The sequence below is a fragment of the Diabrotica undecimpunctata genome, chromosome 4 (assembly GCF_040954645.1).
Source record: "Diabrotica undecimpunctata isolate CICGRU chromosome 4, icDiaUnde3, whole genome shotgun sequence".
Taxonomy (NCBI): domain Eukaryota; kingdom Metazoa; phylum Arthropoda; class Insecta; order Coleoptera; family Chrysomelidae; genus Diabrotica; species Diabrotica undecimpunctata.
Genome location: NC_092806.1, coordinates 32334025 through 32355523, shown reverse-complemented (window position 1 = coordinate 32355523; position 21499 = coordinate 32334025). Strand labels below are relative to the sequence as shown.

General features: G+C 31.8%; 2 protein-coding genes across 2 annotated transcripts in view; both read right to left on the bottom strand.

The window, feature by feature from the left end:
* Window positions 1–12212, bottom strand: part of LOC140439413 (mitochondrial enolase superfamily member 1-like) — a 44417-nt gene extending 32205 nt beyond the window's left edge. The window contains exons 1-7 of the mRNA XM_072529302.1: window positions 12081–12212; window positions 8156–8402; window positions 7748–7995; window positions 7628–7687; window positions 5616–5701; window positions 4006–4189; window positions 677–927 (exon numbers count right to left, since the gene is read on the bottom strand). Coding sequence (XP_072385403.1) covers window positions 683–927; window positions 4006–4189; window positions 5616–5701; window positions 7628–7687; window positions 7748–7995; window positions 8156–8402; window positions 12081–12144 — 1134 coding nt within the window. The 5' untranslated portion in view covers window positions 12145–12212 and the 3' untranslated portion in view covers window positions 677–682. The remainder of the gene's footprint in view (window positions 1–676; window positions 928–4005; window positions 4190–5615; window positions 5702–7627; window positions 7688–7747; window positions 7996–8155; window positions 8403–12080) is intronic.
* Window positions 12213–14785: 2573 nt separating this feature from the next.
* On the bottom strand, window positions 14786–21274 carry LOC140439412 (uncharacterized). The gene is made up of 4 exons (XM_072529299.1): window positions 21059–21274; window positions 19839–20088; window positions 17180–17294; window positions 14786–16134 (listed from the first exon to the last, which is right to left on the bottom strand). Exons 1-4 carry the CDS (start codon window positions 21147–21149, stop codon window positions 15925–15927), a joined length of 666 nt encoding a protein of 221 aa, XP_072385400.1. The 5' UTR covers window positions 21150–21274; the 3' UTR covers window positions 14786–15924.
* Between the last annotated feature and the right edge of the window lie 225 nt (window positions 21275–21499).

Here is a 21499-nt window from a genome sequence, read left to right as displayed (position 1 = left end):
TAGACGCATATGCGTCTATATTCTTTGGTAGTATTCCACAGCTAGCGACAACACCGCACCCAACATTGACGTGATTATCAGAGATCCTTCGTTTTTATTATTCAATAACTTATCAATCATTTACTATTTAACTTATTAGCGTAGTACAATTAAATTATTTTCCATTATAGCTCGCGATATTTGGGTTTATTGGGTCAACAGAGTTGAAAGATTTAACAGAGTAGGTTTGGCCATTCCATAGCCACATCTACTCTGTTATGTTTATATGAAAGCCTGGTAATGATTCAAAGAGAGAACGCTAAAATACAAACAAGAAAAATGGGATTTCTCAGAAGAGTGCATTACAGACAGAGCATTACAAGACTAGTCAGTTCAGAGAACTGAATATCTACTCCATTAATGAGAAAATAGAATACACAACAAAATGGAAACACAGTAAATAGAATAAATGAAAATCGACTAACTAAACAAATACGAAATAGCAAACCGAAAGAAACAAGAAGTGTAGGACATGTCATTCCGTAACTATGGAATTGATGAAGAAAAATAAGTCATTCAACGACATTTTTTATTATTAGTTGTATTTATATAGTGAAAGGTTTCGTTTTATAAAGTTAACCAATTTGTGCACTAAATGTCTATTATAATATATTTAAAAACAAGAATACACCAGTACCAGTAATTAGCATTTGCAAAAGGCGTCTGAATCGGATGTATATGAATCAGAATCTTCATATTGCTGTTTGTGTTGTGTTTTCTTTACTTTCTTTTTATTTCTTCCTTTTGAAGACGATTTTTCAGATTTGCCGGTAGTAATTTTGTCATTTGAATCTTTCTTTTGCGATTTTCTAAAAAACTTTTTTACTTTACTTGCACAAGTTTCGTCCGTATTACTGCTTACTTCATTCGACTTCGTATCAGGTTTATCTATAACAAATTTAATGTCAATAATTGGAATTCATAGGATAGAAATGTATCTAAAAGGGCAATAAACTAAATATTACAATAATAAAACTTAATATAAATATTTCTAAGATAATTGAAGTTATACTTCTATACGCGCGCTCCACGTTGGAAATTTGTATGGGAGTGAACCTGTGAAATCATTACATATGTAAGATAATGAGTAAGAGAGAGACAGAAGATATATTTTCTCTCTCTTCCTCTCTCGAATATAAAAATGTTCCTTTTGTATATATAATTTAATATTATATTATATAAAGATATATATACATATAATATTATATATATATAATAAAATATTTATTAATATTATTATTTATGTGATATGTTTTGTATTATTTATTAAATGTTCATAATTATATTAGTCTTTTGTATTTCAAAATAATAATCTCAATAAATCACTGTATGATCCAGAACTGTCAATTTTGAAATACGTTTGTGTCATGTCCTCGGTAGTATAGTAGTCAGTATCCCCGCCTATCACGCGGGAGACCGGGGTTCAATTCCCAGTCGGGGAGGACTTTTTTATTAATATTATTACATGGTAAATTAAACATATATGCGTAAGTAGAAAAGTTATGTATATTATTGTCATTTTTAAATACTTATGAATATTGCATTTTAATTTGTATTGTATTATTATATTAATAACAAAATAAACAATGAATTTTACTGCTGAGTTTGTGTAAAATTTTTGCATTCAACTCCTTTCTTACATATATGAAAATAAAAATATACATTTTCAAAAAAATATTGATTCAATCCTTCATTTACTATACTCCTATTATAAGTCAAAAGTTGTTTATTAATTGTTAGTTAGTTGTTATTAATTCTGTTTCTTTTTCTGCTATGTCTTACCTATAGCACTACATATGTAATGATTGTGCAGATTGACTCCCAAATAAATTTGTAACGGCGAATGCGTGTATAGAAGTGTAACTTCCACCGGCAGTCCCACTGGACTGCCACACCCGTTTTTTTTTTCTGAAGCGAATCTTCTGTACTAGCGTTGTATTACTTTTTTTCTTTAGTTAACCAAGCTCCCAAGCGTCGTCGCGGAACTAGCGCCTCAAGATGGCATTGTCAAGGGTAGCGTCATAAAATAGCGGTTCTTCACATCGATTCACTACTCTCCATCAATTCGTTGTTAGTCATAATATATTTATTCTAAGCAGATTTAAATTAAAAACTGCACAAAAAATAACTCATAAAATATAGACATTAAATAAGAAGTAAAAAATTAAAAGAATATTTGTCAATTAAAGATTCCATTCAAAACGATTGTCATTCAGTTTAAAGTCATAACTGTCATCCGATTAATAACAACGTTGAATGACCTGTTTAAATTTTTAACACTTCCCGTTTTAAAATAATTTCATATAAATACAATTATTATTTTTAAACATATTATTTAGTTTTTTCAATAATTAGATTTACTATTAAATTATAATTATTTATATTTTATTTTAATTTATTATTTCGTTTGAATTTATCGTCTGTCAGAACGTTAGAAGTAAGTTAATACGTCAACAGTTGGCGAACATAATAATTCATTGAATTAATTAAATATAATAAATATAAATTATAAATAAATAATAAAATTACTTTATTCAATTTTAAAAATATAGAAAACGTAGTATAAAGCTTCGCGCTAGTCTACTGTACCGCCTACTGTGACATCTTTTGTTTATTTATTTATGCCTCAACCTCAAAGGGTCATTGACGTAGCACATTAAAGTTTTACAATTGTACATACTTAGTACATTTATGGAATATAAGTATGATAACAAGTTTTTCATATAAGTTCACTTTATGTAATTTATATTAATTAATATTAAATTATTAATTTATATTAAAGTCTCTCCATAAAAGACACTCCAGTAAAATATGGCGAACCTACTCCTCCTCAGTCCTAATCCCTTTTGGATTGTGGTGACACTATCAGGCCTTTACAGTTTTTTCACGATTTCTCTCCATTCTTCCCTGTCCTGGACTAGTTGTTCGGCTTCTTGTAACCCTTGGTTAATCAATATTTTTGTTTGATCTACCTAACGGCTTGGGGATCTTTCCCTAGGTCTCTTTTCTTCAACTCTACCCTCGCCTATCAGTTTTTCCATCGTACCTGTTCTTCTAGCAATGTGTCCAAAATACTGCAAATATCTCTGTTGTATTTGTTTAAGCAATCTATCCTTTACTTTAAGTTGTTCTAATATCGATACGTTAGTGCGATGATCAATCCAGTGTGTTAGTGCGATGATAGTTTATTTTTATCCGCTTTCTTTAATGTCCACGTTTCGAATGCATATGTGGCTATGGGAAAAATGTGTGCCCTTACCAGCCTTAGTTTTGTGTATATTGTTATGCTAGAATTTTTCCAAATTGCAATAGCAATAGTCAACCTTCTACGTATCTCTCTATCACACCCTCCGTCATTTGTTATTATGGACCCCAGGTATATGAAACTATTTACTACTTCAAAGCCTCCAATTTCTTTAATGTGTTGAAGATTATTCCGAGCTCTGTCTACTATCATGATCTTTGTCTTACTCATATTTAGCTTTAGTCCATATGTTTTGCTTTTCTCCTCCAGACATCTCATTATGTCTTCCATTTCTTCTTGATTTGCCGCGATTATTAAAGTGTCACCAGCACATCTCAAGTTACTGATTTTTTGACCTCCTACTGATATTCCACCCTTCCATCCGTCTAGTACCTTTCGCATAATGTGTTCGCTGTAGATATTAAACAGAGTTGGCGAGATTATGCAGCCCTGCCTGACACCTGCCTCTGTTCTGTTCGGAAAGTTTCCGGCGATGTATCGAGCGCGAGAGAGATCCATCCATCAAATAGGCGGATTAGAGGTGGGCTACTCCAGAATGTTCTAGTACATAGTGACTTTTATATATAAGTAACGATGATTGAGGTAGTTTTAGTGGTTAAGATACTATCGAGCTGTAAACTTATAAATAAATATATTTATATAAATTCGAACCGCTCGTTTTATTTAAAAATGTTGCAAAAAAGAAAAAACTGGTGGCTTACCTTTAGGGCAGAAACAAGGGAACCAAACTTGTTCCGATTTTTCTGCTGTGTCTACCTGCGTACAACTAGCGAATGTTACGGTTTTCTTTGCCTGGTCATCTGAAAAGCTAGCCGGTTTGTCCAGGATATCAGCTACATGCTGTTGAGGATGGATTGCTGTTGCCTTCAGTCTTAGTCTTCGTTGCTAAAATATTTATGGGCATCTTTCACCAATTTATGTAAATACACAATAATAAAAAATCTTTAATATACGATTTACGAATAAGTACCTATAGAGGATTGATCTTTTTTTTTCTATTGTTCTGAAGCTATTTTCTTGTGGCATTTTAAATTAATTACTATTTAAATGGGAATAAGCCACAATTAAAGGTTAAAATACGTTTATTAACGTTTCAATTTCCACTTCGGAAATCGTTCTCAAAATACAAACACTAATGTTTGTATTTCCATTACATTTCCAAAAGGACAAAAAAAGAATAGGGCAAACCATGGTTGAATCAGTTCTTTCTTAAGGCTCTCAAGTATGGACAATTAATGCAGACCTGAAGAGAAGATTGTTGGCAGTTGAAATGGATTATTCGAGAAGAAGTGCTAGAACATCAAGGCAGGAAAGGAAGACCAACGAATCTATAAGAAATAACATGAATGCTACAGAAACGGTCATTGACAGAATAGAAAGAAGAGGTTCAAAATGGTTTGGACACTTATTGAGAATGCCTGACGAACGTTGGCCCCAAAAACTTTACAAATGGAATGAAATGAATGGACTCGACGCTTATTGAATGAAGGAATTAGAAGAGCGATGGAATCGAGAAGTTTGGAGGAGGAGCATGCCTTGGACCGGGAGGATTGGCGGAGGAAAACGGGAATACGGCTATCGTCGTATTCCCGTCTTCAAAATGTATTGTATTTACAAGTTGGATTAATGTCAAACGTCTATAATCTTATTTTAACCTCAATTGTGGCTTATTCCCATTAAATAGTAATTATTTTAAAACAACACAAGAACATTTCTTGTGTCATTTTAAAGTAACACTTTAGGAGTACGGTACGTGCGACAGTTAACTGCGCAGAAGTAAGAGGGGGTGGTTTTAGTTGGTAGGCAGGATAATAGATACCTGAATCTTTGGCACTGCTATCTTTAGTACTTTAAATTAAACTAAAACCCAAATTTTTGGGACTCAAAATGGAGATAGCATAAAAAAATTTCAAAACCCCCCTCAGACTAATTCTGGGTGCGCCACTGGCTCACATAGACGATGTCAAAAATAAAAAGGTACTTATCCTTATGTTTAAAAATAAAAATCGACCGGTTTCAGGGTTTTTCTTTAAAGTCGCCAGCTTACGAAATAACGATTTTATTATTTTCATTTGCACCATACTGTATATTCGTATTCCCGTGAGAGGTTGTAGAAGCAGAATTTAAATGCCAAAGTTCAGCAGCTAGTAAAACACCACGCATGTGGAGTTTTAAATATTTTTTGAAGTCATTGCTAACCATCTTTTTTATAAGCAGGAGTTTTTATAAGCATTTAATTTCTAATAGAAAAAAGCACTATTAGAATTACCTTATTCTAAAATCTAAACTATACAATGAAAATTATACTCACAGAATAGCGGCAAGGATCTGGGGACATGTCAGAAAATAATCCGTAATTAGTATTTTGTAATGTTCCAGCAGTTCGAGTGTGATAATCTAAAAAGGACAAAATTTGAAAATTCAAAATATTTATTGTATATATAAATAAAAGTATATAAAAGAGTCTTTGTTTATAGAAAAAGCATTTAAGCATAAAGCATCAGATAAATAATTTTAGATTATAAAAATGAAAAGGGATATAAAGTAATATGTATAATTGATGGATTCGACCGTTACTTAATGGAAATTCATTTTATGTAACAATAAAACACTGAAAACTTTGTTTTCAAAACTTCCACAAAATTTATTTTAAATTCTTATCACTACAGCTGTTTCGGCTGATTGCCTTTCTAAAGTGATCTGTTTTTGGCATGGGTTTACACTTTATAGTCTCTAATGAAATAGGTTGAGGAGGGGAGAACTGTTTGTCTCAAGCTGGTCATTCAGAATTATATCTGTGTTTTTTAATTTGTTGATTTCCATAGATTCTAACAAAGATAGCTTAAGGTCTTTATTTTGAATGTGTAGAATTTTAAATTCGTCATTAAAAGAATGATTATGATCTAGAAGGTGAAGTGCGTATGTAGAATCTGTTTTTCTATTATTGAAAGCCCTTTTATGTTCTGCTATTCGTTTATTAAAATTTCTACCTGTTTGACCAATGTAAGTTTTTGGCGACTGTGGCGAAATGTGGCGACTGCCCAAAAAAGGGTTTGACCGCGACCAACACCATAAACCTTTACACGCACTAAAATACATAAACCTAGATCCTAAGGATATTACTCTAATCAAAAATCTATACTACAGGTAACCAGAGATAGTACGAATAAAAAACTATGAGACAAAACAGATAGCAATTCTACTCGCCACTAATTAATCTCGTCTTTTGTGGTAAGTTAAAAATTAAATTATCTCAAGTTTTTTGTGTAGTCAACTTATATTTTTTCCAAAGTAATTTTTATTTAAAAGTAAAATTGTTAGTAGACCACACGTTTGTACATTTAGAATAATGTATATCACATCATATTTAACGGTAACTTTATTAAAAAAAATTTTTTGAATAAAATCCTTTATAAAAAGGTATATAAAAAACCCAGTTGGGCTATGTTGAATTGACAAAACGTTTTCGGAATAAGTATTCCATCATCAGTGTCTCGTTAATACATGGATGTAGCCACTAAATATGTGGGTAAAAACCCTTTAAAAATTATTAAATGAAATTCAGTTTACATTATGTCTAATTTTACAGTTAAGATGGTAAAGTTACCGTTGGATTGGTAACATGGCGACATATGACTCTACATTAAGTTGCAAGTCCTGAGACGGTATGTCTACTCGTAGACATACCGTCTCAGGACATGCAACTTAATGTAGAGTCATATGTCGCCATGTTACCAATCCAACGGTAACTTTACCATCTTAACTGTAAATTAGACATAATGTAAACTGAATTTCATTTAATAATTTTTAAAGGGTTTTTACCCACATATTTAGTGGCTACATCCATGTATTAACGAGACACTGATGATGGAATACTTATTCCGAAAACGTTTTGTCAATTCAACATAGCCCAACTGGGTTTTTTATATACCTTTTTATAAAGGATTTTATTCAAAAAATTTTTTAATATATGGTATACAGCCAAATACAGGAACTTAGTTTCCTTGTGGATGGTAACTTTATTGTTATACAATAATTACGGAAATGCATCGTCACAACACATAACAACACTTAATAACCTTCTTTACAAATTAAGCTCACACTCTGTAAACTTGTTGTACAGAGTGTACCAACGTGGGGAGAAGAGATAGCGCGTTATGCGTCCCTTTTCTTCCGAACACGTTCACACTTAGTTTTCAGCGCAGATTTTCGTTTTTGACATCTTCATTTGCGGAGAACAAGTTTCTATTGAAAAGTTTTATTGAAAAAAAAAACAGGAACAATAGTTGTTTTCCTTAGATATTTGTGACGTATTTACAATACCTGCTAATTGCGCCTGCTGGTACACTACACCGGAAATATTTCTTAAATCAGGAGCACCTCCTTAAAAAAATCATTGTTAATTAATATAAATCTGTCATAATATGAGTTCTTAATACATACTACAACCAGGTACTTGCGTATTTCCTGGCAACAAATCGAAGGAAGTCGTAGCTTTATCATAGTGGAATGGAAGTGGCTGGTTTTGCAAGAAAAACGGATTCTGGGAAAGCTGCTCTTGATTCATTTGGGGCATTTGGGGATACATCGCTGGTGGAACTGAATCGATTGGTGCTTGAGGGGTAGTTGGGGCAGGATAATTGACCGTCGGCATTATTGGGTTGGGACATGGTCTTGCCATGCACGGATAACTGTAAAAAACACTAAGTGGTTTAATATTGCTACATATAATGGAGGTATAGCGGTTCTTAAAACATATTATTATGTACTTTCTCTCTCTCTCTCTCTCTCTCTCTCTCTCTCTCTCGACACGACACATATTTTTGATAAAACAAACTTTATTGTACTGACCATGGTTGAGGTAATCCAGGAGCTCCTATCGAAGGACGAACGACTTGAGCAGGAAACGTAAATATAACCCCGGAAGGACCAACGTATCTTTCTGCCTGTATAAAATTTGCAGGTGTAAAAATATTTAATGAATGAGGAGAGTTCGCAGGCGGTGCTAATCCAACTATTGATGTATTCAGTGTATCGTGCATCTTTCTTTGTTTTTCTTGAGATAAAAATACATTTTGGCCATTTATATATGTGGGTGCTGTAAAAATAAAGTATTTTATGTGCTCTGTTTTTAAAACTACTGACAAATCACTTATTTGCTGAAAAATAGTGCGGAGACTACTATTTACATTTAAAAGAAAAGCAAAAGTTGAAATCTGACCATATTCACAAAAATATAATTGGGAACGGCAGCGACAATGTGAACACTTTTTACATATGATTTTTTTTTTCAACATGAGGGGATTATTGCAATGTTCATTTATCTTTGATGAATAGGTTAATCATCTGAGTATGTAATACAAATTTTTAATACGAAATATTTATTTCTGTTCTCTGGAAAAATGGTTTTATAAACGATATGGTCGAAATATTATTAAAATTGTCTATCCCTCCTTCTGGGAGGGAGTCACTGGACAGAGTATAGGGAGATATTGGACAGAAGTAAAAGTGCAACAGAAAATTGTGTGCATTTGGCGTTATTATTAATAGACAATAATGAAATAGTTATAGTGTACTTATTCTGTAGTAGGCTAAATTTAACAAGATCAATACATTATGTTTTCGAATCGCTTGTTTGTCCTTAAGAGGTCCAGGCAATTGTGCATAAAATTTCAGAGACAGGTACAAAAACTTCAGTTTCTAAATTAAAACAAACGCTAACAGAGACAACATGTCTTTTCAAAAATGTGACTCCGTATCCGTTTCTTCGCTGTGCTCGAGTGTGTTGTAATCATTAACTTGCTTCGTTTTCTCCCATTCCACGTGTTTTCTCGTTGGGTGCTTTTGGATAGGGAGAAAAAGTCTCAGGTGGCCCAAAAGGCGACTGGTGGTATGATGTTGATGGAAGATATGACTACAGTGACAACGATAGCATAGTCAAATAGGGTACCATCAATGTTCATCCAAATGTGGTATTAATGTCGTTTCCATCGGTGGATCTTCTGATGGAACATTATTTTCTTCAGAATGGGGCAGCGCAGATCGATCACACATATTAAGATAAAAAGTCCTCTTTTTTGAAGGTGTGTCGATCAAAAGGAACTATATCTTTGTATTTAAACCCTAATTTGATATTGACAGAAGTTGTAGCCCTTTCCCATGATTGCAATCCTGTAGCTTTTTTTATCCACTATGTATATCATAGAAATTTCATAAGGTTTTTATTTAACACTTTGGAATCGCGTTATAGATTTTGGAATAGGAATAAGCCCAATCTAATTGTTTATTTACACAGCCAGAAGCCTCTAGCGAAACCAATTAATATGCCTTTCTTATCACACATGTTTCTTTTTTATCTCGCATAGAATTTAAAATTATATCTATATTATTTAACCAGGAAAGTCGAAAAAACCTTATTACGTCTATTACGACTATTACATCTCAGAGAAATAGTACGTCAAAAATCCCTACGAACATACCCAAGGTTGAAGGAGCTCAATACAATCGGTGAGAAAAATTATTATAACTCACTTTTGTTTGGAGCGTCGCGCAAGTCAAAGCCTCATCCCCAGCCGATGGCGGGGGATGAGACGATTCATATTTTTAGAAGTATGCAGTTATAAAAAAAGATCTGAGTTACAACATGCCGGTAAAAATAAAGTATTTTCGCACTAAAAAGTCCATCATCAGTGTATTATTACCAGTTATACACGAGTCAAGCAACTAAATATATGGGTATAAACCTTTAAAAAGTTGCATTATTGTTGAAAATATGTTGTGATGTTAAAGCATTTACCAGATACACTGCATGGCAACGTAAGATTCGCAATATGCTGCTGAGCCTCAACCTTGTCTGAATGGGTTCTAGATAGCAATTCAGTTGTTGAAAAAACTGAGTTGCCATCTAGACCAAGGTCTGAGGGTCAGCAGCAACTCCTATTTGGAGTCTTACGTTGCCATGCAGGGTATCTGTTAAATACTTTAACATCACAACAATCAACAATAACGAAACATAAAACAAATTTTGTAACTTTTTAAGTGTTTTTACAAAAATATTTAGTGGCTTGACTCATGTATACCTGGTAATAATACACTGATGATGGACTTTTTAGTCCGAAAAAGTTCTGTTGTATAGGCCGAAAGAGTCTTTTGAATTATATACCTTTTATAAAGGATTTTTAATTAAAACTTTTGTAATTCATGGCATGCCAACTACAGGAATTTCATTTTCCTTTTGTATATATTAAAATGGTCTGATCTATTATAAGACGTCTTAAAAGGATCTAGAACTGTTGCTTCATGATTATCACGTATATTCAGGAGATTTTGCTATCTTTTATGTAATTGCTCATTTTATTTTCCTTTAGATCGATTAGATTCCCTCATGTATCCAGGGGCAAACTCTCTGTCGAACTTTTTCAAATAATACCTTGGTATTGATATTTCTAAAAGACAAAGTAGTTTTTGAAAAATATACATTACAATGGTTTTTTTGAAAATCATTTAGGAACACCAAAAATGAAAAGTAGCATGTCCCTTAAAATTTGTTTAAATAACGGTACTTATCACTTTGGATGACCCGGAGAGTTTTTTCATGCGATTTTCGGGATTTTCATTTTTCAAACTATCATTGATTGCCTAATCGCATATATTATTTACTGGTTGCATATTGCTAATACTGACGTTGAAAATATCGGAAATTATGAAAGTGGACATTGACCATCGAGTTAGAATCTAACTCGGTAACTCGATGACATTGACTAATGCTGTCCAAACCCGCTCACCCTGCATAATTTTAAAACAGGTAATTGTATTGCAAGATCAAATACGAAGCATTACAGTAATATCGACAGATAGGACAATATTCATAATACGGTCACAGTTTAATGCTTAAAAGTGTTATAATATATACTGTGATACAGTGCTGTTGTCACCGTGAACACCCATCGGATCGAAGCGGATGGAAATCAGGATTTGCGCTGGCGCTGGTTCCTAGCTGACGTGCATTATTCTTCTTAGGGTGCCTGTCCGTTCCGAACGTTGGCGATCATCCTGGCTATGATGACTTTGTTGGTTGCTATACGAAATAGCTGTGTTGAGGTCTTTCTATACCATGCTCTCAGGTTAGCAAGCTCGGATATTCTTCTTCGTCCTTATACGTGCATTATACCTTTATAAGTATAACAAATGTACAAAAAAAAACAGCCTAAAAATCGGATATCACAGTGTATAACCACCACAAGAGTTAGACCAATAAAATAGCTATAATAGAAAAGTACTAATTAAAGAAAAACAAAAGGACTGATGAGTTCAATTGACATTTGGTTGTGGTTTTCCAACTATTCAATATATGTAGGTATGTCTTTTTAGCATTCCTTCATTGAATGATATTCCTGCGCCTTTTTAATAATTTATAGATCACTTAATTACTCTCTTATCTTAGATATTTTGTAGGAATTGTTGAGTTTGCCCACTTGGTTTGCTTAGTTAACTTGTCACGTATTAACTCAGCATTCTGAGAAAATTACCTGTGTGAGATCTAATACCTTGAAAGATATTTGATATTTTCCAACAACTTTCATTTACTATTTAAAGGCACCTGTTAATTATTGATGGTTAACTTCTTTTATAAAATATTTTTGGCATGACATCACTGGAAATTAACATTTATTTTTCAAAATAAATATTTGATATTTGTTCATGTTGTGCAGTTCTCTAATAAACAGCTAAATGCTCTAATGTATCTCGTATTTTTTTTAAATAACTACATACTTACTTGTTGAATAAAAAGTTTCATCGAGTATGTTAGTGTTGTTGGCAAGAAATGGGTAGTTGTTCATGAATAACAGAAATTTAGATGAGTTATGAGTTGACTGAAATGATAATGGTTTTGATGTTGTAAATTTTGACGTTGTCAAGACTAGAAGCTTCAGAAGTCAGAATTACAAAGTATCTTTCAAATATAATATTTGCATATTTTAATTTTTTTAATTTTACGTCATTGAAAAATTTGTATATTTTTATATAACTTAATTGGGTGGGATCATCCCAAAAGTAGAGATACGGAGTTGAATTAAAAATTGTGAATATTTAATTGATTGATTAAGTACGGCGGAGGACTAAAGAAATATGAGCGATGGGAACTAAATGTTAAATGAAGAAAAACGAAATACATGTACATATGAGGAGTTGACAATGATGTACTAAACTTAGTAGATAATGTTCCAAATATATCTATTTGTCGGCAAAGATAGAAAGAGACAGACGCAATGAAACAGAAATTAAATAATGAATCTTAAAAGGAAAGCAAATAATAGGAGCACTAAACTCACTATTCTGGTCAAAAACTATCTCTAAACAGAAAAAGATACAGCTATATAATAGATCAGCAGGTATATCGAGAATATTGCACGTAACAAATAAAATAGAAAGACAAATCATGGACAGAACAACCACCATCATCGAATAAATACGGTAAAAACATCTTATTTGGTACAGAGAATGACATACCATCGCCTACCGAAGATAATGCTGTCGATAGACCTGCCTATCTATAGACGTGAATGGAACCGGAAGGCGATATTAAGTATATACAGGGTTGGGATAAAGTATGGAACCAACTAAATATCTTTAAAACAAAAAAGACAAATTCATGCAATTTTGCGTGCAAGTAGGTATAATGACACATCATGCATGTGACGCCATATTTCTTGTTACTACTCTACTTCCGGTTTTGCCGGAAATATTCTTAACTTATTTAATTTAAATGGGACACCCGTTCATTTGAAAACTTTTCAGTGCATCTTTATCTTTCTTCAGCAGGCTCCATGTTTCACAATTTTAAAAACGAATTATTTCTTATAAAAAAACCATACAAACTTTGTATCTTTTGCAAGAGTGTGCCGTCATATGTTACTAGGATTACCTTTAATGGCACATTTACAAATTAGAAAAACTTACTCAGCAATTTTCTGGGTTTTACCATATGCCAGTTTTTTATTTTTTCTTAATCTGTATCTTTCGAGACCAAGGTTGATTTTAATTGTTGATCTTTGATTTTATTCTTTCGTTTTTTTTTTCATTAAGTCTTACCCACGTCAACCTTCGATCTGGTTTCTTATATAAGACGCTAAAAAGCAGTTTAAAAAAGTTTCTTCCCATTCATTTCTAGTCCAGTCTCAAACAGACACTATTAAATTATATATAGGAATTATATCTGATATAGGAATTATATCTAAGTCATACACGCAACCAGCCGGCTCGGTTCGTAGTGTTTTTCCGGGAGGTATTCACCTGAAAAGAAACTACCCGCGATCTCAACTCATCATCTTTTTCCTGAAACTTGCTCAATTAGGGTGTTCCTACGTGGGAAAGTACAAAGTTATATACTTAATATTGTTACTGACACACAATTAAGTTTACTTGTGTAAAATTCTTTGTTACATTATTACAATTTTATTTGTTACAAGTTCACAATTGTTTGTTGCTTTTATTTTACATAATGTGTTGCGTTTTAAACATTCTAACCGTTCATTTTACGTTCGTTTACAAATTATTAACTTTATCGTGTCTATGTATCACTGATTCTATTTTGATTTTTTTCCAGATTTAGCCATCCGGCTCACACTCTCTAAGGGGAAAATTCACTCATACCAGATACCTACGGTATCAAAAGTATTAAGCTCTGGTGGGATTTTTTCTCTCCCTTTGGGAGATTATCTCCCAAAAATGTTCTTACGCATCTAGATGTTAAGAGCAGTACTGCTTTTTGCATGATCTTATTTAGAACACACCACTTGTCTAGTCCAAAGTGCACACTGATATCATTTGAGAATGTTTCCACAGATTTTAGCATCTGATCCAGGTGGTTTCGACTGGAAGCTATCAATTTCAAATCATCCATATACAGCAGATGATTAAGCTTCGCCACAACAGCATTGTAATTTTTGATGCTAAAACCTGAGTTAGTAGAGTTCAGTAGCTGAGATAGTAGGTTCATCGCCAAACAGAACCAAAGTGGACTCAACGAGTCCCGCTGAAAAAGGCCCCGGTTAATTGGGATATCTTCAGTTTCGATGTTGTTTTCGAAGTGAATTTTAGTCTTCCACTCCGTCATTATATGCCTTAAAAAGGTCACTATATTATTATCGACTTTATATATTTTCAATATATTTATAAGCATTCATTCAGTACTGAAACAAAGGCGTTCTTGTAATCAATTAAGGGAATTTTCAAATATAAAATATACATTAATTACTGAATTATAGGCTGTTAAAAACATCTTGGAACACACTGTATAACCATACTCTCTTTCTGATGTCCTCATATGTTATATAGAGACCATCGCATGTGCAGAAAGCAACAATTATTATCATAAGGCAGATATATCGACGGGCAGGCCGAGGCCCTTTTGGGGCTGTAGCACCACGGGGTAAGGTAAGGAAATCAATTAATACAATATTTGCGTAAAAAACACTCATCTCAGTTATTAAAAAAATTTATTCACTTATAAAATGTACAAAAATAATATACCTATTATAAAGTCGTGAACTATAAAATCTAACTAAGTAACTTGAAAATATTCCAATTACAGATAGATACTAAATTAAATTACTCCTTCAATCACTGCGCTCCACACCATCAGTTGATTGAATCCAATTTTTACAAGACATAAATATTTACAAAAGAAAACTAAACCCACCACTACAATTAAGAGCCAAATAAATTATTCGTCATGTATTTAAAACTAATTTGTTTAAATCATTTAACATAAAAATAAAAGCTATCATTTCAGCTTTTCGTGTTGTAGACAGTCAGTACAATCGGTGAAACGGGGCCCGAAGTAAGGTTATTAACAATTACCTAATGTTACGGGCGGAACCAATTAACACAGTTTTATTTTAAATGATTAAATAAATATTAGAAACTTCTTCCTTATCAAAAAGCATTTAACCCCAACGATTATGTGTTATCACAAGAACTAACTCCATAAATAATCATGCTCATTAATAGCGTACGTTTGTGCCATCTTTGTTTTATCTTCTCTTAGAACACTAATCGTTATTCACTCGCACTCTAATTTTCTACGAAGTGTAAACAATCAGTAGATTTTGGTATTTTAGAAATCTTTACCATATCCTAGCCCCCTAACATCAAATTCAATACATATTAGAGGATTATAATTAGACCATGAGATAACGAATGATTTTCTTTCCCATTATAAATACTCCCCATATTTTTTTCTCCCTAGTTTATGTAACTGTTGGCTTATTTTTGTGTTTAAAAGTAGTCCTATGCTAGTATTTGCCTAGTCAGGTTATTCATTTCGTCTTCTCTCAATCCCTTACGCATTTTCAATCGTCTAACCCATTCTTGGTGTAAATCTTCATTGTTTTTATAAAAAAATCAGTCAATATAAAATAGTTCATAAAATTTTTTCACCAACTCACATGTATAAATTTTAATGCTATATAAAATAAGATAAATGTACCATGGTCAATCTATTGATCACTGGCTTACACAGAGGGGCCCAAAAATTAAAACTTTCTTACATTGGCTCTCATTACAACCTTATTGCATATCTCATAATTAATAAAATCACATTTTGTCACTTATCAGTCTCAACACCACATCGAACTAACTTTCTTGTGTTCTTCTTTGATATGAGCTAGTTGTTGTGATGCTTCATGAATATCAGGTTTAAGATCTTGATAAACACTAAGTTCTTTTACTAATTTCTCTTTTGTTTCTTTTAATTCTCTCAATTTCTCCATTTCTTTGGATATATTTGGTAAATTGAACATTGGGTCTTTTAGCCATGGATATTTTTTCTGCAACAAAAATTACTTCAGATTAATTTTTCATTAAGTGAAATGTTTAATTTTTATTAAATTTAATTCACTCAGTAATAGAGGCTTTTCAGCTCAATGTGTCTCAGAGACCAATATTAATGTATGCGGTTTTTGAGCGGAATACAGAAACTTGGGAAAATATAATGATGAAGGTGAAATAAACAACAGAAAAGGTTATTTCGGCATAGTAAACGAGAAACAACAAAATCTTGGAAGACAGAGGAGGCTCTTGATAGAAAGGAAGTCCAATCCTAGAAGAACAATGTCATGATGCAGAGAGGTTACATAAGCAACATGACTCATTTAATTTCCATAAGAAATTTAAGCAGATTACAGGATATTTCAGGAATAAAAACATAACCTCGATTAGACAAACCAACAATATATTAATAGAAAATAAAAAAATTCACATGGTCAGGGAAAAATGTTTTAAAACCATATATCTTGATCACTGACCAACCATACCAAAACTAAGCAACTTACTGAGTAATTCTTTAGGGCCATCTATACTGATATCGGAACTGAAGAATGCTATAAGAATTTAAAAAAAACAGGAAGTCTCCACAATTAGCTGAGATAATGAAATTATTGTCCCAATAGCAAGTAACAAACATCTTCTGAGGTCCAAGGACTTAAATAATAGTTAATAGAATCATGTGTAGTAAACCAATTGGCTGAAGAATAACCAGGGTAGGACAAATGGCTTCCAGAAAAGAAAAACCCACCTAGAAGAGATGTTAAACAAAACCATGCAGAGTTCTCACAAGAAACAAAAAACGACACAAAAATTGATATTACTATGCAGCATGTGTGAAAGTTTAGCCCTATATACCAAAGAACATTTTATTTATAAAAAATTGGGTACCTTCTATGTTTTACTTCCATTGTAAATTTTTACCTTTTATAAACAAATGGGTATTCCAAATGTTAATGTAAACTTTTCATTCTTTTTCATTCAATTACTATATCTTAGTAATTCAGTAACTTCAAAAAGAAAATTATTGAAAATCAACCAATAGCTTACCTCAAATTTTAATACCTCATTTTCATATCTTTTGGCTTTTTCTTCTAATTGTAGTAGTTGTTCTGAGCTCACATTCAGGAGACCACTTAGTTTTTGTTTTGAATTATCCAGTTCCCTGCAATAGAAAATAAAAATTGAAATATAACAATTTTTAGATCAAAACTAGTTACTGCAAAGAAAAAATGAAGATATATATTAAATACTCTGCTATTATTTGACATAAAGGCAGAAAAACTTATTTAGGCCCATTTCTGTTTTAAGATATTAATTTCATTCTTGCTGCATAAGGATTAAGAAATGTACACGGTACTAATGTTTTTAGAAGAACTAACTCCATAATCCTCCCCAAGAACATCCATCTTTAGACATAGACCTTTCCCTCTTGACCCATTATTCTCCATTCTGTGCTATTTGCATGTATCTCACTTCAGTATTTTATTTTATATCATCTTCTACCTATGTTATAGTCTTCTTTTTTTTTTTCAGTTGTAACTCAATGATCTACAATGTATCATTATTTTGTTTCATCCATGATCCATCTGTCTCAGGGTATGCCCAGCAAATTTCCATTAAGTTTTGCTACTGCGGAAAACGCTCTTTTTTACCTTTTTACTTGAAAAAAATACCTGGCACTTTTTCCGCACACAGTAAGCATCTCCAACTACTCACAAATGGTACTAGTTTCTACGGAATTCGTTGGTCTTTTCAAAGAGTCGGCTTGTTTTTAATCAGTACATTCCAAACAAATGTCGAAGAAATGGATACAATAGTGTATATTGGCTATACTGATGTTATTGGTGGTAAAGATCATGTCCAACCCAAAAACTAGTGAAACATTTAATGCGAAATTATCTAGACAACAGGTATTCCCTTTATATGGATAATTTTTACAACAGTTACCCTTTGGCTAAAATGTTGATGGACAGAAATACTTTTTGTACATGTACTCGTTGTAAGTACCTGAAAGGTGCACCTTTGGATGTTGTAAATGCAAAGTTAAAAGCAGGTGAGACAAAAAGTAAGTACCTCAATAATATTATAATAGTCAAATGGCGAGATAAGAGAGATGGGATATTCATTTCTACTGAATTTAAAAATCAACTACTACAGGTGAAAAATAGAACAGGTGTAGAGCAAGAAAAACGAATGCCTATCATTAAACACAACAAATTTATGGGTGAAATAGATCTCCGAGGTCAGCTAATGTCATACTATCCCATAACACGAAAGACATTCCGATGGTATAAAAAACATGCCATCCATATTCTTCAGCTATACTTTCAAAATGCTCATAATCTTTTTAACAAATATTCTGGTGGTAAACTCACACTCGAGCAATTTAGACTTGTAGTTTTGGAAAAACTGTTCCCACAACAACACCCTCATTGCCAACAACACCTTCATATACAACTAATGTAATTTTTCCATTGACGCAACAAGATTAGTGTATTGTTGTTTAGTTCGAACTATTTTGGAATACTGTTCAGTTATTTGGTCAAACTATTTTCAGAACAATATTGATATCATAGAAAGAGTCCAGCATAAATTTTTGAGATATTATGCTTACCATGCCGAGACTTTTATTGAAAATCATCCTGTATTGAACAAAAATTATCTTGACCCTCACTCAAGAACTGTTGTGATATGTCAGGAGCTATATTTATATAAAGATCATATGTGGATTTATTGATTGCCCAAACCTGTTAGGCCAGATTAACTTCAATGTTCCCCATCAACCTCTATGTTACCACAATGTTTTCAATATACCTTTCCACAGATCAACCGATGGTATTCACAATCAATTGGATAGATACATGGGGTTATTAAATGTTCTTGATTTTAATATAACTTTAACTCAGTTAAAAAGACCTCTTGCTTTGTAAGATACATTGGTATTGTTGAATTTTGTTCTTCTTATATTTTTGGTATGTAAGATTTTTAGTCTCATTTTTAAAATTTTTTGATATTGATTGTATATTATAAATATTTCCAAGTTTTGAATCGTAATTTGGATATTGTATATTGTATTGTATTAAATAAATAAAAATAAATAAATAAATAAGTAAGCAATATTGGACACGTACCTGTCAAGATTGGTCTGGTCAATGAACAAGGCAGGTCTCTCAAAAAAAGGCCTTATATGCAGGAAGAAGAAGAGATGCAAAGATACTTTATACCATTGCACAGCATGTGCAGGAATGTGGCCTATGCCTAGGAGAATGTTTCATAGGCGAGTATTATAAATAAAATATTGTACAGTTCTTGTTTTATATGACTCTGAATAATTTATATGAGATGTTTTTATGTTTTGAAAAATTTATGTTAATGCTATTTTAGCCAAAATACTTTCTTATGTATATTTTAAATATTGAATATTTTATTTTAGCACATTTTTCTTCAATGGAACATTAAACTTTATTCACAGCTTACTTGAAATTATTTAAAATATTAGGTAAACATTTAAAAAAAAATGCTATGATACACCTCAGTACGACTCTGTTTGGCTTTCTCATGTGTAATTGTTTACAGTTGGGAATATGTAATTTGAATGAATTATAGATTTGACAAAAAATTGAAAAGTTTGTCTTAAGATAGCTTTTTTTATAAATATCCATGTACCTCTACTTTTATAAACTTTTAATAATAAATTTGAACATACCTTTTTGTTACTTTGATATCTTCGGTAAGTTTTTCATTAATATTTACATAAATCTTAATACATATTTTTAATTTAGATAGGTAATTGTTGTGTTTTCTCAGCCTCTCTGTTTGGGACATGCTATGTGTAGTTGGTAGTTTATTTAGAAGAGCTTCTTTTATTTCTGACACTGTTTCTGAAATATCTGTGGGTATCCTCATTTCATCATTTAATAATTTCAGTCTTTTGAATATCATTTCTAATCTTGCATCTAAAATAGACATATGGTTTTATTCATAAAATTGAATTTTAATTAACACACAATTCAATATGTAATTTAACTACAACAAGTAAATAGTTTGTCTAAATAAAGAATAGCACACATGAAAATGTCTAGTTACAATAGCCTATTAATTTTCTAAACTTATTTTTACATTTGCATAACTGTGATCCATATATTAGAAGAACGAAAAAAAAACAACTAAGAAGCTAATGATGAAAGGTAGAATAATCTAATAGTAAAGTGCACATATATAATGGAAGAAATTAGAGGAGGCTTATGCCCAATAATGGACAAATAAAATTATTATAAATAGATAGAAGATGCTACTTAGTATCACATTACTATTATGATCACTCTTTTTTGAAATTTCTTGTTAGAAGTAGCATCCTATATACACGTTTTTTTCAAACATGGATGTACAGTGACAAATTTGGCCAGAACAATAATATAGAATTCTATTAGTAATAATTTTAAGTAAGAACTAAGGTGTCAATATTCCAATATACAAGCTATATCAAGACTATTTGAAACTGTATGTTTGAGACAATATAATTGTGTAAAAATATTTAACTAAACATATGACAACCTTTAAAAACAGATACAGCAGAATCTATATGATTAATCAAATTAAAACTTAACAAAATGCAACTTAACTTCAACAAAAGTGGTAGAGAAAGATAAATTAATGCATCTAATGAATCATGAAATTAGAAATGTATTAAGCAGTGGATACTAATAACAATATATTAACTGCAACAAACAAGATGCTATCTATATACATTACAACTGAGATGAGAAATAGCTGAGAAGATAAACTTTAAGAACAATTAAACTGTATGTGGAAACTAATATGTTATAATTATAAGATATATGGTTTAAAATTCGGAAACTATACATTTCTATAGATATATATTTAACGCTAAAAAACTAGATAATTCAGTTTTGTCTAGAAACTTACTTTCTTCTTTGAAAAATTGAGTTCTTTCTTTGAGGTAATTTGCATATTCTTGAAAGTCGCTACAGAGGTTTTTATCAGACATATTTTCCATAAATTATTAGTTACTTCGACCGGCGATTTTACACTTTTTTGGTTTGAATAGTTTTTTTCTACACGTTTTTACATTAAAATAAAAACATAGCAACTGAAAAGTTTTTCAAAGTTGTGACATTTGACGTTGACATCTATCAAATTTCTTGGTTATTAAACATGTAGACGCTTAACGCTTAACGTTTCCAGCTACATACTCTTTAAATATTTTTAGTCTCTCAGAATTTCTTAAGCGACGGCCTTTAACATTTGCGATGGGATTTAAATATATGTTTTATAAACAAAAATTAATTGTATTATATCTTGTTTTGTTAATTTTTTTGTATGTCATTTGTAAAGACACTAGGTATA

What these genes read in the sequence shown, in the direction of transcription:
- LOC140439412 (XM_072529299.1), bottom strand. Translation starts at nt 21,149, where the DNA reads ATGGAAAATATGTCTGATAAAAACCTCTGTAGCGACTTTCAAGAATAT. An exon ending in TCAATTTTTCAAAGAAGAAA is followed by an intron (nt 20,089 to 21,058) that starts GTAAGTTTCTAG and finishes TGTCTATTTTAG; the next exon opens with ATGCAAGATTAGAAATGATA. An exon ending in ATGAGGTATTAAAATTTGAG is followed by an intron (nt 16,135 to 17,179) that starts GTAAGCTATTGG and finishes TTTTTGTTGCAG; the next exon opens with AAAAAATATCCATGGCTAAA.